Below are 17,500 nucleotides of genomic sequence, written 5' to 3'. Positions count from 1 at the left end.
GTGGTTATCTGGGTAACCTCACAGTGGTGTTGTTGCACTGCTGTCACATGCTAGCAGTATTGTTCTAGTTAGGTGTGCACATCTAAAGACCCAACAGAAATCCACTAAAGCAACAGATATGCAATCAAGCCCCAATTAATCAAAGCATCAGGCAGAAAACTTAAGGTGTGACCCAATTGCATACTATGTACTAATACTAGTTTTTGAGTATATGGAATGTAGCAAAAAAAAGTGTCAAGCTTGAGTATACTCAAAAATTTAAGATGCCTCATACGCCATACAGTCTATGAGATGCACACTTAGAATTGGTCAATTTTTGAGTATGGTTTGAATGGATGCTATTATTCCATAATGCAAGCAAAATGGATGAGGAAATACTCACGTCTGGAAAATTTTGGGAAAATGGCAGAAAACATAAGCAGTTCAATGGCGATGGTTACAGTCCAACAAATGTATAAACAATTTGGATTATCCCTTTTGGGTTTTTTTAAGTACAATAATTCAGTATAACCAGTATATATATATATAAGTTGCTATATTATTAAGAAATCTGAAACACGTTAAAATAAGAATTAAGTTAGCAGTCTTGCTAGTGGTGTTTGGCCTTTCTAGGTAAGCTATGGGAACCTATATAGATTTATTACCCAGCCAACTGACGGCAGCTATATTTATCTATATTTGTAAACAAGGTAGAATATGAAGATTTATTAATTTAATTACACCATTCGTGTTCAGTGTGAATGCAACAATCAAAGTGGGAAAGTTGTTCTGCCACTGCCTGTATTATATATTATTATATTCAGTAAGAATTATGAGGTATATTTTCACATACTGCCTAAAGCTAAAGAAATTAATGTGGCGTTAGCCAACTATAATACGAATATACATTGTACACTCCATCGAGACATTTGTATGTACCGGTGTCGAAATCAGGTAGGCTATGTACAGTACATACATAGGCTATTTACAGTACATACAGAACAGCCCACCTGCCAACTGATTGTGTTAGTCATCCCATTCCAACTGAAGTGGCCGTATATCATCGGGAAATTAATATCAGTGCATGCCCCTTATTCTAAAAGCTATCGTTTACTGTCGTAAACTTGTGAAGGCTGTGACAGAAAAAAACACTTTACAAAAAAAAAAAGAACTTAAATTTTACATGTAAACTCAATAAATAAAGCAGTATGAGAAAATGTTTCACTCATTTCCATTTTTTTATTTAAAGTATAAATCCCTATCGACTTCAAGGATATAGCATAGCAGTGTCATAGCAATGCTTCACCATTCCGTTAGTTTGAAATGGAGTAGTACGCTAATATTTTGTGTACTAACCCGGTAACCCAACCTATTAAGATCAGTATGTAGTATATACCTTATAGTGTTAGTGTGCTGCATGCAATTGGGACACACCTTCAGTGTTCTACTTGGCTTGTGGTTGATGTTATCTTAATCCTAATTAAAGAATGCAGTTTAAAGTGTGTACATTATAATTTTGTATTAGAGTACTGGGTAAGATGGGAGTATTTGTGTTACAGGAAACACAAACGTGACATGAGATAGACAGATTTAATGCTTTGAAAATTTAACGTCTCTTTAAAAAAAAACTCGAAAGGCGGTACAGCGGCTGGAGGAAATTGAGCTCTCCTGTTTACCTCAGTGTGACAGCCCTGTCCACCTGAGGCTCCCTCTGCTGACTGTTTAAGTGTGAGTGCGCGTTCAGGACTCTGGGCCGTTAGCGCCTGCAGTTAGCGCATGCTAACAACGCTAACGGTGCTAACAGCGCGAGCCTGAACTTCTTTTCCCCTTGCGTATCATAACGATCGTCTCAGCGACACGTGCCCTGGCTAATGCGCATGCGCCTGATTTCTATTCTTACCGCGATCGCGCGCACACACATACACGCGCGCACTGACGAACAGGAGCTGTCTTAGTCAGTCTGAGAGCTGACTAAACTAAATGAAGGTCATTCCTGTGTCATTGTGTTGTTAGATATCTGGTGTTCAAAGTGACTCAGTTCTTAGTTCTCAGTTCTTACAGTGTTTAAATGTATCATATTTCTATACAAGGCCACGTACCACCTGAGATCACCGCATAACAGACAAGTGGTAACAAACACTATTGGGCCTCATGTGTGAAGTGGTTAATTGTTTGCATCGAATATTGTTACGACAAAGATGCTGGATACATGGAAATTGTAGCAGAAGCAAACCATTTTCTCGCTGGAAAATTAAACCTGTAGTGTTAGGATTGAGAGTGACTCTAAGATAATCTCCATAGGAGTGGGAAGGAGTAGGCGTTTATCAGTGGGGAAAGCTAAGGCTGCCTTTGTTTCTCTTCTGTGTCATCCTGAAACTCTCAGCTCTCTGTGCACGCTGGCGTCATCTGTTACCGCGTCAGAGCTGCGCTTAGCGCGAGTGCTGATGCGGTTGCCGTGTGCTGTGGCGTCTCCCTGATCCCTCCCGCAGAAACGGCTGCATCCTGAGCTTGTGAGATGAATGCAGGCTTCCTCGAAGCTCCCGGCCTTTCATGTTTTCGAGAGGCGTGAGGAGTCGCGTCGGGCTAAAGGAGCTGTGGAATGGATCAACTTGCCCGAGAGCTCCTGGACTTTCCCTCTCCTGCTAACATAAACACAGGAGATCTACTCCAAACACACTGACAACAGCATGGCAGCTTGTGCCTCATGCGCACACGTGTGTGTGTGTGTGTGTGTGTGTGTGTGTGTGTGTGTGTGTGTGTGTGTGTGTGTGTGTGTGTGAGTGTTTCTGCTTGTGCATTCCTGCATGTAATACCGCAAGGATGTGCAAAACCAACATGCAATTTCCTGCATAATTAATTCCCTTATTGAGTTTGATGTTTCCCTTGCCATAGTCTCAGCTCAGGACTGAGGGGTCAACCGGATTAAAGTAGAATTCTGGGAGTTTCTTAGGGGTCGTTGGCAAAGTTTCAAACTCCACCCCTCACCAGCAACCCCCCCCCCCCCCCCACTCTGAATGCAAACAGGTTCTTCAAGGGCTCTGAAATGCCTCATTGTCAGTCTCTCTCTCTCTCTCTCTTTTTCTCCCCTCTCCTCCCTCTTTCCTGTTTCCTGTCTTCCTCACTGTCTGCGAGGTGTGCGTATGTTGACGGTCCCTTGGCCCGGGCCCCAGCCTGAGCACCTGGGCAGCAGGCTGTGGTGTTCAGTGAAGCCTGACTGCTTCGCGCCCTGTCACAGGCTCTTGAGAGCGCCGGCGTGCCTCTCTACACCCGCCGGGCTCAGCGTGACAGGCGCGCCGAGGCCCTTGTCCAAACCACGAAAAAGCGTTGCCATGGCTGCCAGACGTGATCCACGCATGCCGCTCGAGGAGCCGGCCACGCTCCAGTTCTCCCGCCTGCACCCTTCATCCCTGACTCCACTCGCTGGTCCACTCGCCCAAGGGGACTACACTAAACTGCTGGCTTATGGGAAAGAATCTTGCAGGCTTACAAATGATACATGTCCTACTAGGCTTTTGGTGTCATTTATGTTCTGTGTTTATTTGTTTTTTGTCCTGCTGAATTGTCACTAAGCAACTTAGCATCAACAACTTGTCATTAATCGCATGGCGATTGAACCTCTGAAGAAGCCGCAGTTTTACCAGACTGATGGAAATGATTTTTCAGTCTGTGATTTAGTGCAGGCAGATATCTGACACTGAAGCGTAAATGCTGAAGGATAGGTGGGTCCTGGTTAGGATGAAGCATTCCAGATAGGCCCAACTTATAATTACTCCACTGTGATGCAGTAGCACACTCGAACATCTGTGAGTAATTGCTGGTGTATTGGAGCTGTGTGGAAGGGTGTGTAGACTGTGGACATTAGGACCAGAGTTGTGGCCTGCTAGACACTCCCCAGTGGTCACTGGTGGTTGAGCACACTGTTTCCTCAAAGAGACACACACACACACACACACACACACACACACACACACACACACACACACACACACACACTGATTTAGCCTTTCTGCTAAACCAATGTGTGCATATAGCATGCCACCCAAGGCAGCTGGGCCTATACCAGACAAGTGTGATTTTGCTGCCAAATATTTAGATAACCTCTTAGCCAGCAGGAAACAAATAACCTCTGGGTCACAGGGTTTAGAGACGTGTTGGAAAATCCTTCCCAGTGATGAGAAGTATGTGAAGGACTCTCAGTCATTTTGGAGCAACGAAAACCAACCTCAGACCACCGCACAGATTGTTAAAATCCCCTATGCCTCTTAAAACGCCACTAATATGCTAAAACGTCTTTTTTGCCGATGGGTCCATGTTGTTGTACGTTCCTCGTATTCACTCATGTAATACACCCCTTTCCCCATGACTTTGAAAAGCATTAGGCACTCCTCACACCAGAAGGTTAAAACTGTGGCATTGTGGTGGTGTAGAGGTGGTGTGGTGCGGTCCAGATTGAGGGCGGGGCAGACGCTGAAGCAGTGAGGGCCAAAATCATCATCTTCCTCTGCCTGGCGCCTCTCAGGGCTAAATGGGATAAGAGCATTAATTGAATTACAGATGCCTTTGTTCAGTTCCTGGGGTGTCCCCGCCCACCTCTCTAATTCCACCCCCCACCCCCCAAGAAGATGGATTTGGAGCTTGAAGATCTTGACCTCATTTTTGAGACGGGAGAGGCCCCCCCTCTGAACCCCCCATTTCCCTGATGTTAATGTAAAATCAATTGCCCATGATGGGCAGAGGAGTCCTCTTATCAGTCTGAGAGGCGTGGAGAGGCTTGTGAGTGCGCCCCCCCCCCCCCACACACACACACACACACACACACACACACACACACACACACACACTCACACACACACACACACACACACACACACACACACACACACACATACACACACACACACACACACACACACACACACACACACACTCACACACACACACACACACACACACACACACACACACACACACATACACACACACATACACACACAGCTCTACTGTTGTCGTTATTCTGCTCTCAACACGCTGGAAACCGGAACAAAAAATCCCTCCTTCAGACGCAGATAACCCTCCGTGCGCCGCGGGGTGCGGAGAGTTGCCGAGGGCAACGCGATTCGACAGATCTGCGGTAGAGCAGCGGAGACGACCCGCTCGTCCGTCTCCGTGCGGCGTGTGTGTGCGTCTGAGTCTGCCTCCAACACCTGCCTCATCTCACTCATCTCCAGCCTTTAAAAAAGACCCTCCCCACCCCACATCCCCACGCCGCTTCTCCCAGCGTCTGCTGCCTAATGCTAACAAATGTTAAGAAAATGCTGTGTTTAATTGGAACACAGTCTACTAGGTGCCATTATATGTAATAGCAATATTTGCTAGTGATCTTAACTTGACCGAAATGTGACCTGTTGCAGAGGAGTAAATAGAATTGATTTGGACTCCGACTGACTCAGTGCTGGTTAGCTGTGTTTTGAGAATACTTCCCTGATTATAATTGCATATAAGGGTGAAAATGTAGGATTACATCGTGTTGGTTTAAAAGGGGGATTTTTTGTTACATACCCACAGTAAAATAACAAGCCTTGAGCTGTGAATCATTCTGCTGATCCTATAAAAACATAAGCCTTCCAATGGATTAAATTAAAACTGATTTTATAATGTGATCACATATTTTCTGCCTTTTGCCATCATTTTGTACATATTTGACTGTCTGATCTGTTTATTTTGTCTGTTCCTGTTATCTATGGTGTGGATGTGTCCTCTCAGAAGGCTACACGTGAGCTATATGCGGGTTACATGTGAGCTACACGTGTGCATGTCAAGGGAAAATGGACCAGAAATAACTGCATTGCTTCAACATGCCTAGATGTCAGATACAGATTCATGGGTCCAGCAGTTTTAGGTGCTGCTGGTACATGTGTAATTCTTGCATGTCACATGTTCACACAGCCTGATTACGTTGCCTGAGCATTCGGGTTCTGTAAACCTTGTTTTCTCTAAATAGTGCTGCACAATCCAATTTCCCCCCTGCGATACATCCCTCCATCCTGCTCCCCTCCATCACTCTCCCTCCATCACCATGTCTCTATTGTGTGGATTGCGCTCCTCCATCCCCCTCTGACTCTCTCGCTTTGTCTGCTCCTCCGTTTGCCTGATGAATGGAGCTGTCCTGGAGATGGTCCACGCAGCCGTCCGGCCGGGACGCAGGCTGCAAGGACAGGGTCATGGCGTTCTCCCTTAATCCCCACAGCAGGACGCCCCTCCCCAACACACGCCTTCATCTCCTGTCTTTAATTCATTCATGCAGGCATTACACATTTCATAAATCACTTTAATCTTCTCTCAGTTTGAGAAAGTCTCTATGGTATGAAAAGACATTGCTGGGGGGGGGTCACGTTATGTGTCCTGTGTATGTCCTGACACCCCACACAGCCCCACCACCCCCCCACCCTGTGTTCCAGTCCTTATCATTTAATCAAAAGAAATCCTCTCGTGCGAGTGTGTATCAGGACACATGCCATCAGCACACATTCAGGAAGGATCCTGCACTTTAGAACCTGGACATTAAGACCCCGCGCTGCATTTAGGTGAAATACAGAACTGCAGGCTTTCATGGCCTTGCTATTGTAGAAACAAACTCATAATTTGATCATGAGAAGCAATAAAAAAAGGAAGGACATCTTTCAGTGAAAGAGAGCGAGCGAGGGATGGAGTTGGAGGGTGAATGAAGAAGAAAATGAACCCAGCTCCACTTAAGGAACTCCTTTCATTCAACCCTTGAATCAGAGCTCAGAGGAGGGCTTCAAAATCACTAAGAAACAAGCGTCCCAGTGAGCAAAAGAATGCTCTCCTCCCACTACCCGACATCTCTCCTCTTTCTCCTCTCTCCTCTCCCGATCGATGAGGGAAGAAATTGGGCAACGATCAACCCTGCTGGGTCGCAGGACACCCACAGCGCCCCCACCAGGTCTGTGTGGTGCAGTGATTAATAGACAGATTACCAGGCCAGTGGTATCTTTCGAGCGTCAGGAAAGCCAGCAATTGGGAAGGTGATATTTAACTAAATTTCAATTGCCCTCATCCATTGCATTTGCTGTTCAATCAATCAATCAATCAAAGTTTAATGGTATAGCGCTTTTCACAACACATGTTGTCACAAAGCTCTTTACAGGATTTAAAAGGTTAACAATACTATGGGTCCAGAACCCTAATGAGCAAGCCAAAGGCGACAGTGGCGAGGAAAAACTCCTGTTGTGTGGCGGTCCAGAGGGCAGTACCCAGCTTCTCAGAGAGAACCATCAAAACGTTCTGGAACCATCTGAGGGACGGACCAGAGTTTCTGAAGCAAGGTCTCGCACTGCTCTGCGTCCAGTGTGTCAGCATAATGCAGCTTCGAAAGCTAAAGAACTCGTGTGATGAAAACAAGAGTTTTGTTTTTTTTTTCCAGTCTGAAGACATGTTGACAGCATGGAAATATTTTCCGTTTTTACAGGTTGCACTGGTACCGTGTTTTACCATTTCCCAAATATAAATGGTGTCCCGCCAGCGCGTGGGCCGTTCGGCTTCCATATCCACGTACCCCGCAAGCAAGCCAGACGCGGGACTGGCTGACCCCAGTTTCTATAAACAGCACCCAAGCTGGAGGAGGTCTGGTGGTTTTATTGTGGTTGGAGTTGCCTCTGGCTTCTGTCGCGATAGCAGTCTATTTTATTTCTCTTGCCCACGCTGCAGTGGGAACTCTTCGCTGCTTTGACTCGTCCTAAGCACAGGATGCTCGTGCCAGGCGCGGGTTGACGTGTCCGCCACTGAAATGAGTTCCAGCCCTGCAGTCGTGCCGCTAAACCCCCCACCCCCCCGAATGGAGGTTTGACGAGCGAGAGGCATGTGCGTGAAGGCGGGCGACCCCAGAGAGGGCATCTGCGTCAGGAAGAGTCTCTCAAATGAGCCATGAAGGACATGCAGGAAGCATGTGGCTGATCTGCTCCGCCCCGCGCTGCTACGCTAGTCTCCGGGACGCCCTCTGTCGCTAACCCAGCGTTTCGCGAGGCTTGTGTAACCGTGACCTCCACGGGAGGCGGAACCGTAGGCAGTATATTAATGGCCGTGCTACAGGTGCAGCTGCGGGATTTGGTTAGCGATCCGTTCGGTCCCACCCAGCGGCAGAGACGAATGCAGATGGCGGCTGGTGGAGATGAAACGATGCGATACGCCGTCGCGTCGTGAGCTGCGCGGCCGGCGGCTGGCAAACGCCAGGCTACAGCTGGTGGTGCGTGCATTGACAAACGGCGGGCAGAGTCCGTCACGTTCCGGAACCTTCTGTCCCTGCTGGTGGTTGACTCACGCGCTCCGACTTGGCCGGCGACTTGCGACACCCAATATGGCAGCCTTCGACTAATTGATGCCACCTTGTCAACACTAATTACTGCGACTGTGGCTACGAGGAGGCAGCTAATTAACAGGCTAACGGTGTTTGTCACTTTTGGTCCGACCTGGATATTTAAGGAGGTCCAAGCTTGATGGGTGTGACGTTTGCCACAGCCGCCAACCAACGCCTCAAACCCCTCCCCCACCATCCGCTGTACTTCCAGTTCCCCCGCCCCTTCCGTTTGGCCCCACCCCCTGTCTGGATCTGGGCTCTGAGGCAGACTCCTCAGGCTCTCATTGCCGGGTCTTGTCACTTTTCCGTCAGCGCTGATGAGGACGCGGGTGTGCGGAACGCCTGCCTGTCCCTCCCGCTAGCGGAAGGGTAAATAGGTGAGCACTGCCATTCCTGCTGCACTTGGTTTGTTCACCCCCCCCTCCCCCCACACGTGCGCCCCACTCCACCCCCCCACTCCTCCCACCCATGCCACCAGCTCTCTTTCTCTCTCTCTCTCTCGCATTCTCACTCTGCCTTTTATTTATTTAGTTATTTTTTATATTTTGCTCTATCACTTCAAAGATGTTTTGAATTTGACATTTTTGGAGCATGTTTTTACTGAACGTGTGCAGTACTCTAATTATTAGTGTGAGGAAACAGAGAAGATGCTAATGATGAAGCAGTGGGGAGCTCGTGTGTGTGTGTGTGTGTGTGTGTGTGTGTGTGTGTGTGTGTGTGTGTGTGTGTGTGTGTGTGTGTGTGTGTGAGTGAGTGTGTGAGTGAGTGTGCGTTTGCTTATATACGTGTGTGTTTGATTTTGCATGTATGCGTGCATGCCTCTGTGTGTGTGTCTGTGTTTGTGTTTGTAGGGATATAGTGCCATTAAAATGTAATTGATTTTTTATTTTTCATCTGATCATAAGCAGCAAACTGGATCCAGGCTGCCTGAGTGCGTGTGCTTGCGTGCGTGTGCTTGCGTGCGTGTGCTTGCATGCGTGCGTGTGTGTGTGTGTGCGCGTGTGTGTGTGTGCGTGTGTGTGTGTGTGTGTGTGTGTGTGTGTTGCCTTCACAAGCTCCTTCAGATCTTCATTTCTGGGTCAGCCAAAGCAATTGGCACATGAGTGAGAATATTGCAGAACCCCACATCAGACAGTCGAGTGTGGAGAAAACGACGCAGCGACAAGAAACGTCGCCTCCACACCTCCCCCCCACACCCACCTCCCCACTAACACCTAGTTTAAAACCCAGCACTTGTGCCTCAGGATTCAGGCAAGGTCAGAACCATACAGTTCTTCAAATCCTCTTTCTTTCCTCTTCAGATACGAGTGGATGGCATTCCTCCACCTTCCCAGAATGCCTTGCTGTATGAGAAAGTCATGGTCGTGGAGGGGAACCCGATTCTGCGCGACATGGTCTTCAGTCCCGATTACCAGTACATCTACCTGCTGAGTGACAAACAGGTAACAGCTGTTCTGTGTTGATGGTATACACACTGTATTTGCTTAACGTGGGGGTGATACTGTACAGTAGTGCGTGAGTGTGTGTCATTTATGATCACATATCCTGTAGTGTTCCGCCTCTGAGATCTATGCAGACAAGGACGTTACGAAAGCGTAACTCTGGTGTCCTGGACTGTCTCCTTCATTCTGAGCTGTGCACACACAATGTGCACACAAGAACACTTGTTCTGCACCGATGAAGACCTCTCATGCAAGAATAAAGAGACGTCTGTCAGGTGGAATTGACTCCAAGCTGAGACCTCACCATCCTGCCCCTCCCCCATTGGCCCCACCCTTGGCCCCTCCCCCTACCCCTCCTCTCCATTCTGTGCTTTGTTGGAGAGCCACAACCGGAATCTCGGATATGTTTTAACATCTGCACTGCAGGAAGACAGAATATGAACTACTAGCTGCCGTGTGAATGGGAGTCGCAGCTGGTGGGCTTTATAAGGTCTGTAGGGGGGGGAAACGTCTCCACCCAGAGGCTGGTGCAGTGGAGGCCCCTCTCTCCACCCTCTCTCCACCCTCTCTCCACCCTCATGTACAGCTGGAGGAGGAGGAGGCCTACACAGAAGATCCTCTACAGTGGAGAAAGACACTCGGCACACTACAGCTGCAGAAAGAATGACACCCTATTTCTCTCTCTCTTCCTTTTCTATTTCCTCTCTCGCTCACTCTCTCTCTCTCTCTCTCTCTCTATCTCTCTCTATCTCTCTCTCACTCTTTTGCTCTGTGTTTCTTGTCGAAACCTTCCTCTCGATGCTCGTTTGAGGCCCTGGAGGAATGCAGAGACGTGCTGAAATTGCTCTCTTTGTGCATGTTTCTGAAAGCGCGGGCTGAGAGACACACAGACGTGGCCTCTGCATTCAGACGCTGGGGAATCGAGTGGCAGCTTCTCGAGAAAGCACCCCTCTGTCTCCGCCTCTGTCTCCGCCTCTGCCTCTGTCTCCGCCTCTGTCTCCGCCTCTGCAAAGGCCTAACCTGTAAAGGCTGGTCCCAGCAAGCCAATGATACTCTAGGGCCTCTACCACTCATGCTGTCCCCGGGCAGTAGAACAGGGCATGTAGGCACTCCAGTGGGGCATGTAGGCACTCCAGTGGGGCATGTAGGCACTCACAGTGGGGCATGTAGTCACCCCCCTGGGGCATGTAGGCACTCCCAGTGGGGCATGTAGGCACTCCAGTGGGGCATGTAGGCACTCCAGTGGGGCATGTAGTCACCCCCCTGGGGCATGTAGGCACTCCCAGTGGGGTATGTAGATGGTCACAGTGGGGCATATAGGCAGTTGCAGGAGAGAATTTTGGCTCGAGTATGTAGGGTGGGGGTGGTCACTGGGAAGGCAGTGTAACCTGACCACTCTCAATGCTCTGCTCACTGGGCGTGGACCAGCGATGTTCACGCCGCCCGAGCCTTTCAGGCCACCCTGCTCATGCCAGGCCTGTTAGCACCGATCAGGAGGAGACGTCTGTCTCCCCACCACTGTCTCCAAAACTGGAGTCAGTCGTGCAGAAAAGTTCCCCAGTCAGCTCCGGATATTGGCACTGGGGTGAGGAACTGCTGAGGACACCGTGCGTGTTAAAGCTGGCATCAACCGGGATCGATGGGAGCTGATTAAAAGCTTCTTTATGGGCAGATCATGGCGGCCGCCCTTAAACGCCGTCTAAGCGTGCTAATACAGGCCCGATTCAGCCTTGTTTCGAAAAACGTTGCTCGCTTGTGGAGGTCACTGAGTCAGACCCGCCCTCTCTGCTAGCACACGCCGACTGAAAGTGGCGCCGAATCCAGACCGTCTCCTCCTAGCACCTGTACTTCCTGTTTGTTGGCCTGATAGTGAACGAGGTGTTTGTCACCCGTGTGCTGGCGTGCGATCGCTCTTCCCTCAGCCCCGCGCCGACCAGCGGGTGTCTCACGGCATCGTCCGCGTCCTCACGTCCTGACCGCTGTGGGCTTCTGCTCACGTTTCCCCGTGGACTGCCGTGGAGGTCTCCCGTGGAAACGCAGGGCAGAAGGATGACGGCTCGTTGTGAAATATGAAATAGGAAGTATATGAAATATGAAGCACGAGGCAGGGAGTCAATAATTGATGCCCCACGTTGACCACCCCTGCAGGCACATTTGAATATTTCATTAGCGGCAGGTGAACAGGTAGGTCAAAGGGCGCATTTGCTCACAAAACGGCCGGCCGAGGCACCGGGTCTGCGGACGTGTTTCAATTATGGCCAATAAATGCCAAGGGTGGGAGCCGCTGTTTACAATTTCACTGCCATCGCAGAGTACAGAGCGCATCCAGAACTGGAGGTTCAGAACTCCTCAGAGTGTGCAGGGTGCTGGTTTCTCCCAATGGACACAAGGGGGGGGGGGGGCATCAGACACGCTTGCCCTGGAACCAGCAGATTATAAGCCAGATTATAAATCGGTGTCTTCAAGTGATGCTGCATAGCAGAATAAATTAACATGGAGCACAAACATGCTACACCTCACCCACCCTCAGTCACACACTCACACAAGTGTACACGCAAATGCTCACACTCTCACACTTACGTACGTTAACACACACACACACACACACACACACACAAGTGTACACGCACATGCTCACACTCACGCTTACGTACGTTCACACACACGTGCGCACACATCCTGACACTCCCTCTCTCCCCCTGCCCCCCCCCCCCCCCTCTCTATCTTGGTTTTTCTCCATCTCTGTCTCTTTTTCTTACACACTCCCACACACACTCGCTCACTCACATGGAGCGACGTGCAGCTCCGTGCCAGAGAAGCAGAGCTTCTTTTGGGTGGGGTTGTTTATCCCCTCCTCTTCTGGGTGGGGTTGTGTATCCCCTCCTCTTTTGGGTGGGGTTGTTTATCCCCTCCTCTTTTGGGTGGGGTTGTTTATCCCCTCCTCTTCTGGGTGGGGTTGTGTATCCCCTCCTCTTTTGGGTGGGGTTGTTTATCCCCTCCTCTGGATGTTCTGGCTGCTGTGTCTAATCTTGGCCTTGATCAAAGGAGAGAAGTAGGACTTTCAGAGCTGTGGTGCTAAAGCCCCAGCAGAAAAACACATGATTCTCCCTCAGCATCCTGCAGGGATGTTCCACACTGATACTATACCCACCACACACAGCCTTACTTCAATAACCTTATTCTAGTATTAGCTAGAGGCCTGATTGGCCTGTTGAAAAACTGTCTATGGCAGTGGTTCCCAAAGTGGGGGGCGCGCCCCCTAGGTGGGGCGCGGAGCTATTGCAGGGGGGGCGCGGAGCTTGGAAATAAAACATGTGCACATATGTCAATATTAGGGATGCACCGATTCCGATATTAATATCTGAAAAAATTCTAGATCGGGTATCAGTAACAATGTGACCGATCCATAAAAACAGATGTATTCAGTCTTTAATTCTATGCTTGTAACTCTTTTCGGAGTTAGTTCAACCTTAAATATCCACTCTGTCCCGGATAGAAGTGAACTTGGACAGTTACCAGGCGAGTGAAACACGAAGCACACAGAGGAGAGGTGAATCGCTGACTCGTACTCGCGCTGGTGGTATTCCACTTAGTCCGTTTATTTGTTTATATATACCAAAATAAACCTGGGCTCCAAAATATTCTCATCTACTAAAGGGGGGCACAGCAGAAAAAGTTTGGGAACCACTGGTCTATGGCATATGGTTGAGAAGAAAACAGGCTAATTGGCTGATCTGTGATTGGTCTCTCCCGGAGGCTCCGCCCATACAGATGATATGTCTTCCCTTCCCTACACGTGTTTACGTAACCTAGGTGTTTACGATCTGACATCGCCAGCTTTGTTGGTGTGTGGGAGAACACCTTGAAATGAAGCTAATGACCTTTCAGTAATTATTACTGCAAACACGTTGATAAACGGCGTTTGTCCAGCATAGATCCGACAACTGTTTACCGGGCCTGCTACCAGCACACACCACCACTGATCAAATCATCATTATTCAGACAGATACAAGTTTGTGCCTACGCACACGCGCGTGCACACACACACGCGTGCACACACACACACACACACACACACACACACACACACACACACCCCACTGGTAGCTTATAGCATAGAAACATCATCAGTAATAGCCTTTTTCAAACATGTACTAGGATGGGAGGTGATGGTGATAATGGCACACTCCATCTCTTCCCCGCCATCCTTTCGAGTGTCATGGCTGTCCCTCGCCTCCCCCACTCCTTATATAAGCGTACGTTCAGATGGGCGTTTGGCTCGGCGCCCACGTGCATTTTCAAATTCAAAGTTACAGCAGTTCCTCCCCGTTAAAATGGTGCAAACTGTAGCTGGTTTCAGACTTGACGCTCTGTACCAACTCCTCTCCAACTCTTCTCCAACTCTTCCTCATACCGTGGTGTAGTGGGGTTCCACCTGGACAGACACAGAAACGAATTAAATGTGCCGTATTTGTCAATTGTGATTTTTTTTTTCACCGCAATCAAAATTTGTCCTCCGCATTTACCCATCTGTGCAATTAGAACACACACACACAAATACACACACTAGTGATTACTAGGGAGCTGTGGTGCACACGTGCCCAGAGCGGTGGGCAGCCCTAGGCCGACACCCGGGGAGCAGTTGGGGTTAGGTGCCTTGCTCAAGGGCACCTCAGTCATGGGCCCAGGTCTGGGAATCAAACCCATGACCCTCCGGTCACAAAACCAGTTCCCTACTGTGTTAGAAATTCTGAAACTCCACGCTGCTCTGTCTTGATTAGTGTTTGCTGTGTTCTCCAACACCTCCTTCTGCCACTCACTGGAGGCATGTGAAACCCCCCCCAACACTGTTGTCTGGGTCCTGTGCAAGACTAGACTGTATTGCAAGATTGCAAAGTGCAATCTTCTTATTGTCTCCACTCTAGATAGAAGGTCATTTTCTCAGTGTTGACTTTGCACAGTAACGACCGCTGACCGCATTAGCAGCCTCTGGGCATCGGCTTGAGCCTCTCGGTTAGAGCAGCTGGGCTCTGCACCAAGGGCCCTGCAACTCCACCCAGGAAACCCCACGGCGGGCAGGCTAGTTCCTGCACCCAAACAACAGGGTCCTTCATTCGATTAACAGCGATAGGGGACCGCTCCCACTAAAAGTGCCCAGCAGGCCGGAATGCCCGTCAGGTTTGTGGTCAGCCTGTTCAGCTGAAGGTAGAAGTGTAAAGGGGTACTTAAAAAGAGCTTAGCACGATAAGATCAGCTCCCAGAAGGCACCTGTGCAGAAATAAAGCCAGCTTTGAAAAAAAATGGCCCAGTGTACTCTAGTGTGTACGCTCGGGTGGTAAAATCAAAGGTGGTTGGGGGAGGGGTGACGAGGGCAGTGACGGTGCTGTTTCAGTGAGTGGGGTTGCACATTGGGCTTCTGAGACTGTACACGCCGGAACACACCGGAACACACCGGAACGCACGGAACAGAGCAAGCTGGCTAGATATCAGCCAAAACATTATGTGTATGACACATGCACAAGAACTAAACCTTTTGTCCTTTAGTGGTTTAGAATTATTGAATTCAAGCAGATTGAGTTTTTTTTTTTGTAAATTTAATATGTATGTTTGTTTGTGTGTGTGTATATGATATGTATGTGTTTATTTAATGTCCTGAATTGCCACAAGAACAAGCATGTGTGTGTATTTTCGCCTCTGTGGTGATGTCCTGTAAGACATGGTAAGACATGCTTTGCTGTGCTCCGCAGGTGAGCCGTCTCCCGGTGGAGAGCTGTTCTCAGTACAGGACCTGCAGGAGCTGTCTGGGCTCTGGGGACCCACACTGTGGTTGGTGTGTCCTCTACAACAAGTAAGTCCCTCTGTTTCCACCACAGACACTACGCTGATGCTGGAATTGGCAGTTAAATTACACGTTTGCCGATGTGCTGAATTTCTTGTATACCCATACATGGACATGCGATAGCATCATCCGACCGATGATGCTTTCAGTTCCTGGAAAATATGTTTAGTTACGGCAAGTCTAAGAAGGTGTCAGTGATGTCAGTCTGCATCTTTCTTCCCATACAACACGCAGGCACTCCAGAAATTCAACAGTGCCCTTTGCTCCTTGATTCCAGGTTGCTAGTCCTATAGGTCCTCAGTCATGAGCAATGACTACAGAGGGCTGAGCAGGGTGCGGAAGTGTGTGTGTGTGTGTGCTGTGTGTTGTCTTGGGTACAGCCTGCGTTGTTTAAAGCTGTAGCATGTGCAGGGGTCCGGCCTATGAAAACCACCCATGATTCCTCACGGAGCTCAGTAGCCAATCAGCATGCCACGTTGGCGACAGCTTATTCGTGCTGCCATGCCAACGCATGGGAAATGACAGGTGGCGGCACCCCTGCGCATGTTCTGTTGCCCTTTTACGTACAATGGGCCGGGGCTTCGGAGTAAAGGGGGAGGAGCTGTGTCTGGCTCTTGGGCGCCCCCCCATGGTCCTGGCGTGGCGGCCCAACCTTGGCAGGGGCGCCGTCGGTGGTGGTGGCACCAGCACGTCTGTGGGTGGAGCAGCATGTGCCCTAATTCATGGAGTGAGAACTGGAGAGATGGAGGAGGCTCAAACGCAAACGAGTGTGTGTGTGTGTGTGTGAGTGTGTGTGTGTGTGTGTGTGTGTGTGTGTGTGTGTGTGTGTGTGTGTGTGTGTGTGTGTGTATGAGTGCGTGTGAGTGTGTGTGTGTGTGTGAGTGTGTATGAGTGTGTGTGTGTGTGTGTGTGTGTGATACTATGATCGTGTTCCCAAACCAGCGAGGTCTCAGGGCACAGATGGATGTGGTGGCCCTGAAAGCACTTTCTGAGAGTCGAAAAACACTGATTTCTTAATTCTTTGGTGTATGAAATTTGTCAGGCTTCTGTGTACTTTCTCTGCATTATACGTGACAGGATTTAACCCGCCAACCTTCTCATTACTTGTCGATAATCTTCGCCGCTGAGCTAGCGCTACCTGGGCCGCGCTCAGTGGTCATGCTTTTTTGGGCCGGGCAGGTCCCTGATAAAGTCATCCAGGGGTGGATAAGAAACAGCTTTGTTCTGAGCCACTGGCCCCCTGCTCAGGAGCCACTCTGAGATGGTCCCGCAAAACGTCCCTCTCCTTCTTTAGCCCCCCCACCCCAGCTCATACACCACCAAGATAGCAATCTTTAATTAAGATGCAAATCTGGGATTGATGGAATAATTAGTGCGAGTCTTTGCTGCACCCGTTGGAAAATGACATTTGTTTGCATATTAATGCCATATCCCTAGACTTTACATGACCTTGTGACAGTCACTGCACAGCGCAATTAGTGGGACATCAAGCAGAGAGAGGGAGGGAGGGAGGGAGAGAGAGAGAGAGAGAGAGAGAGAGAGAGAGAGAGAGAGAGAGAGAGAGACTTAATGGCTAGTGCCCTGTTCACGAGCATTGTTTAGTGTTCCACAGCAGTGAGGGTTATGAGAACCCTAGTGTCAAGAATATCCAGACATAGAGGAGAGAGAGAGAGGGAGAAGGAGAGAGATATTCAACACTGTGGCTTGTCCTGCTGGTCTTCCTTTATTCGCACTCACATGACAGACACGTGAATGAAAAAAGAAAACGGATGAACGAGTGAGTAAAATGGAGAAGTGTGACAGCGCAATTCATCTGTGGAACAGGCAGGGGGTGGGGAATGAGAGAGGGAGAGAGGGGGAGAGAAG

The 17,500-nt window shown here is 49.2% G+C and overlaps 1 protein-coding gene across 1 annotated transcript in view; it reads left to right on the top strand.

The window, feature by feature from the left end:
• The window catches only part of plxna3 (plexin A3), a 107,833-nt gene that overhangs the window by 37,200 nt on the left and 53,133 nt on the right, over window positions 1–17,500 (top strand). Inside the window, 2 exon segments of the mRNA XM_077001280.1 lie at window positions 9,655–9,795; window positions 15,543–15,643. Coding sequence (XP_076857395.1) covers window positions 9,655–9,795; window positions 15,543–15,643 — 242 coding nt within the window.

The sequence above is a fragment of the Brachyhypopomus gauderio genome, chromosome 4, assembly GCF_052324685.1.
Source record: "Brachyhypopomus gauderio isolate BG-103 chromosome 4, BGAUD_0.2, whole genome shotgun sequence".
Lineage (NCBI taxonomy): Eukaryota > Metazoa > Chordata > Actinopteri > Gymnotiformes > Hypopomidae > Brachyhypopomus > Brachyhypopomus gauderio.
This window is presented reverse-complemented; position numbering and strand designations above follow the sequence as displayed.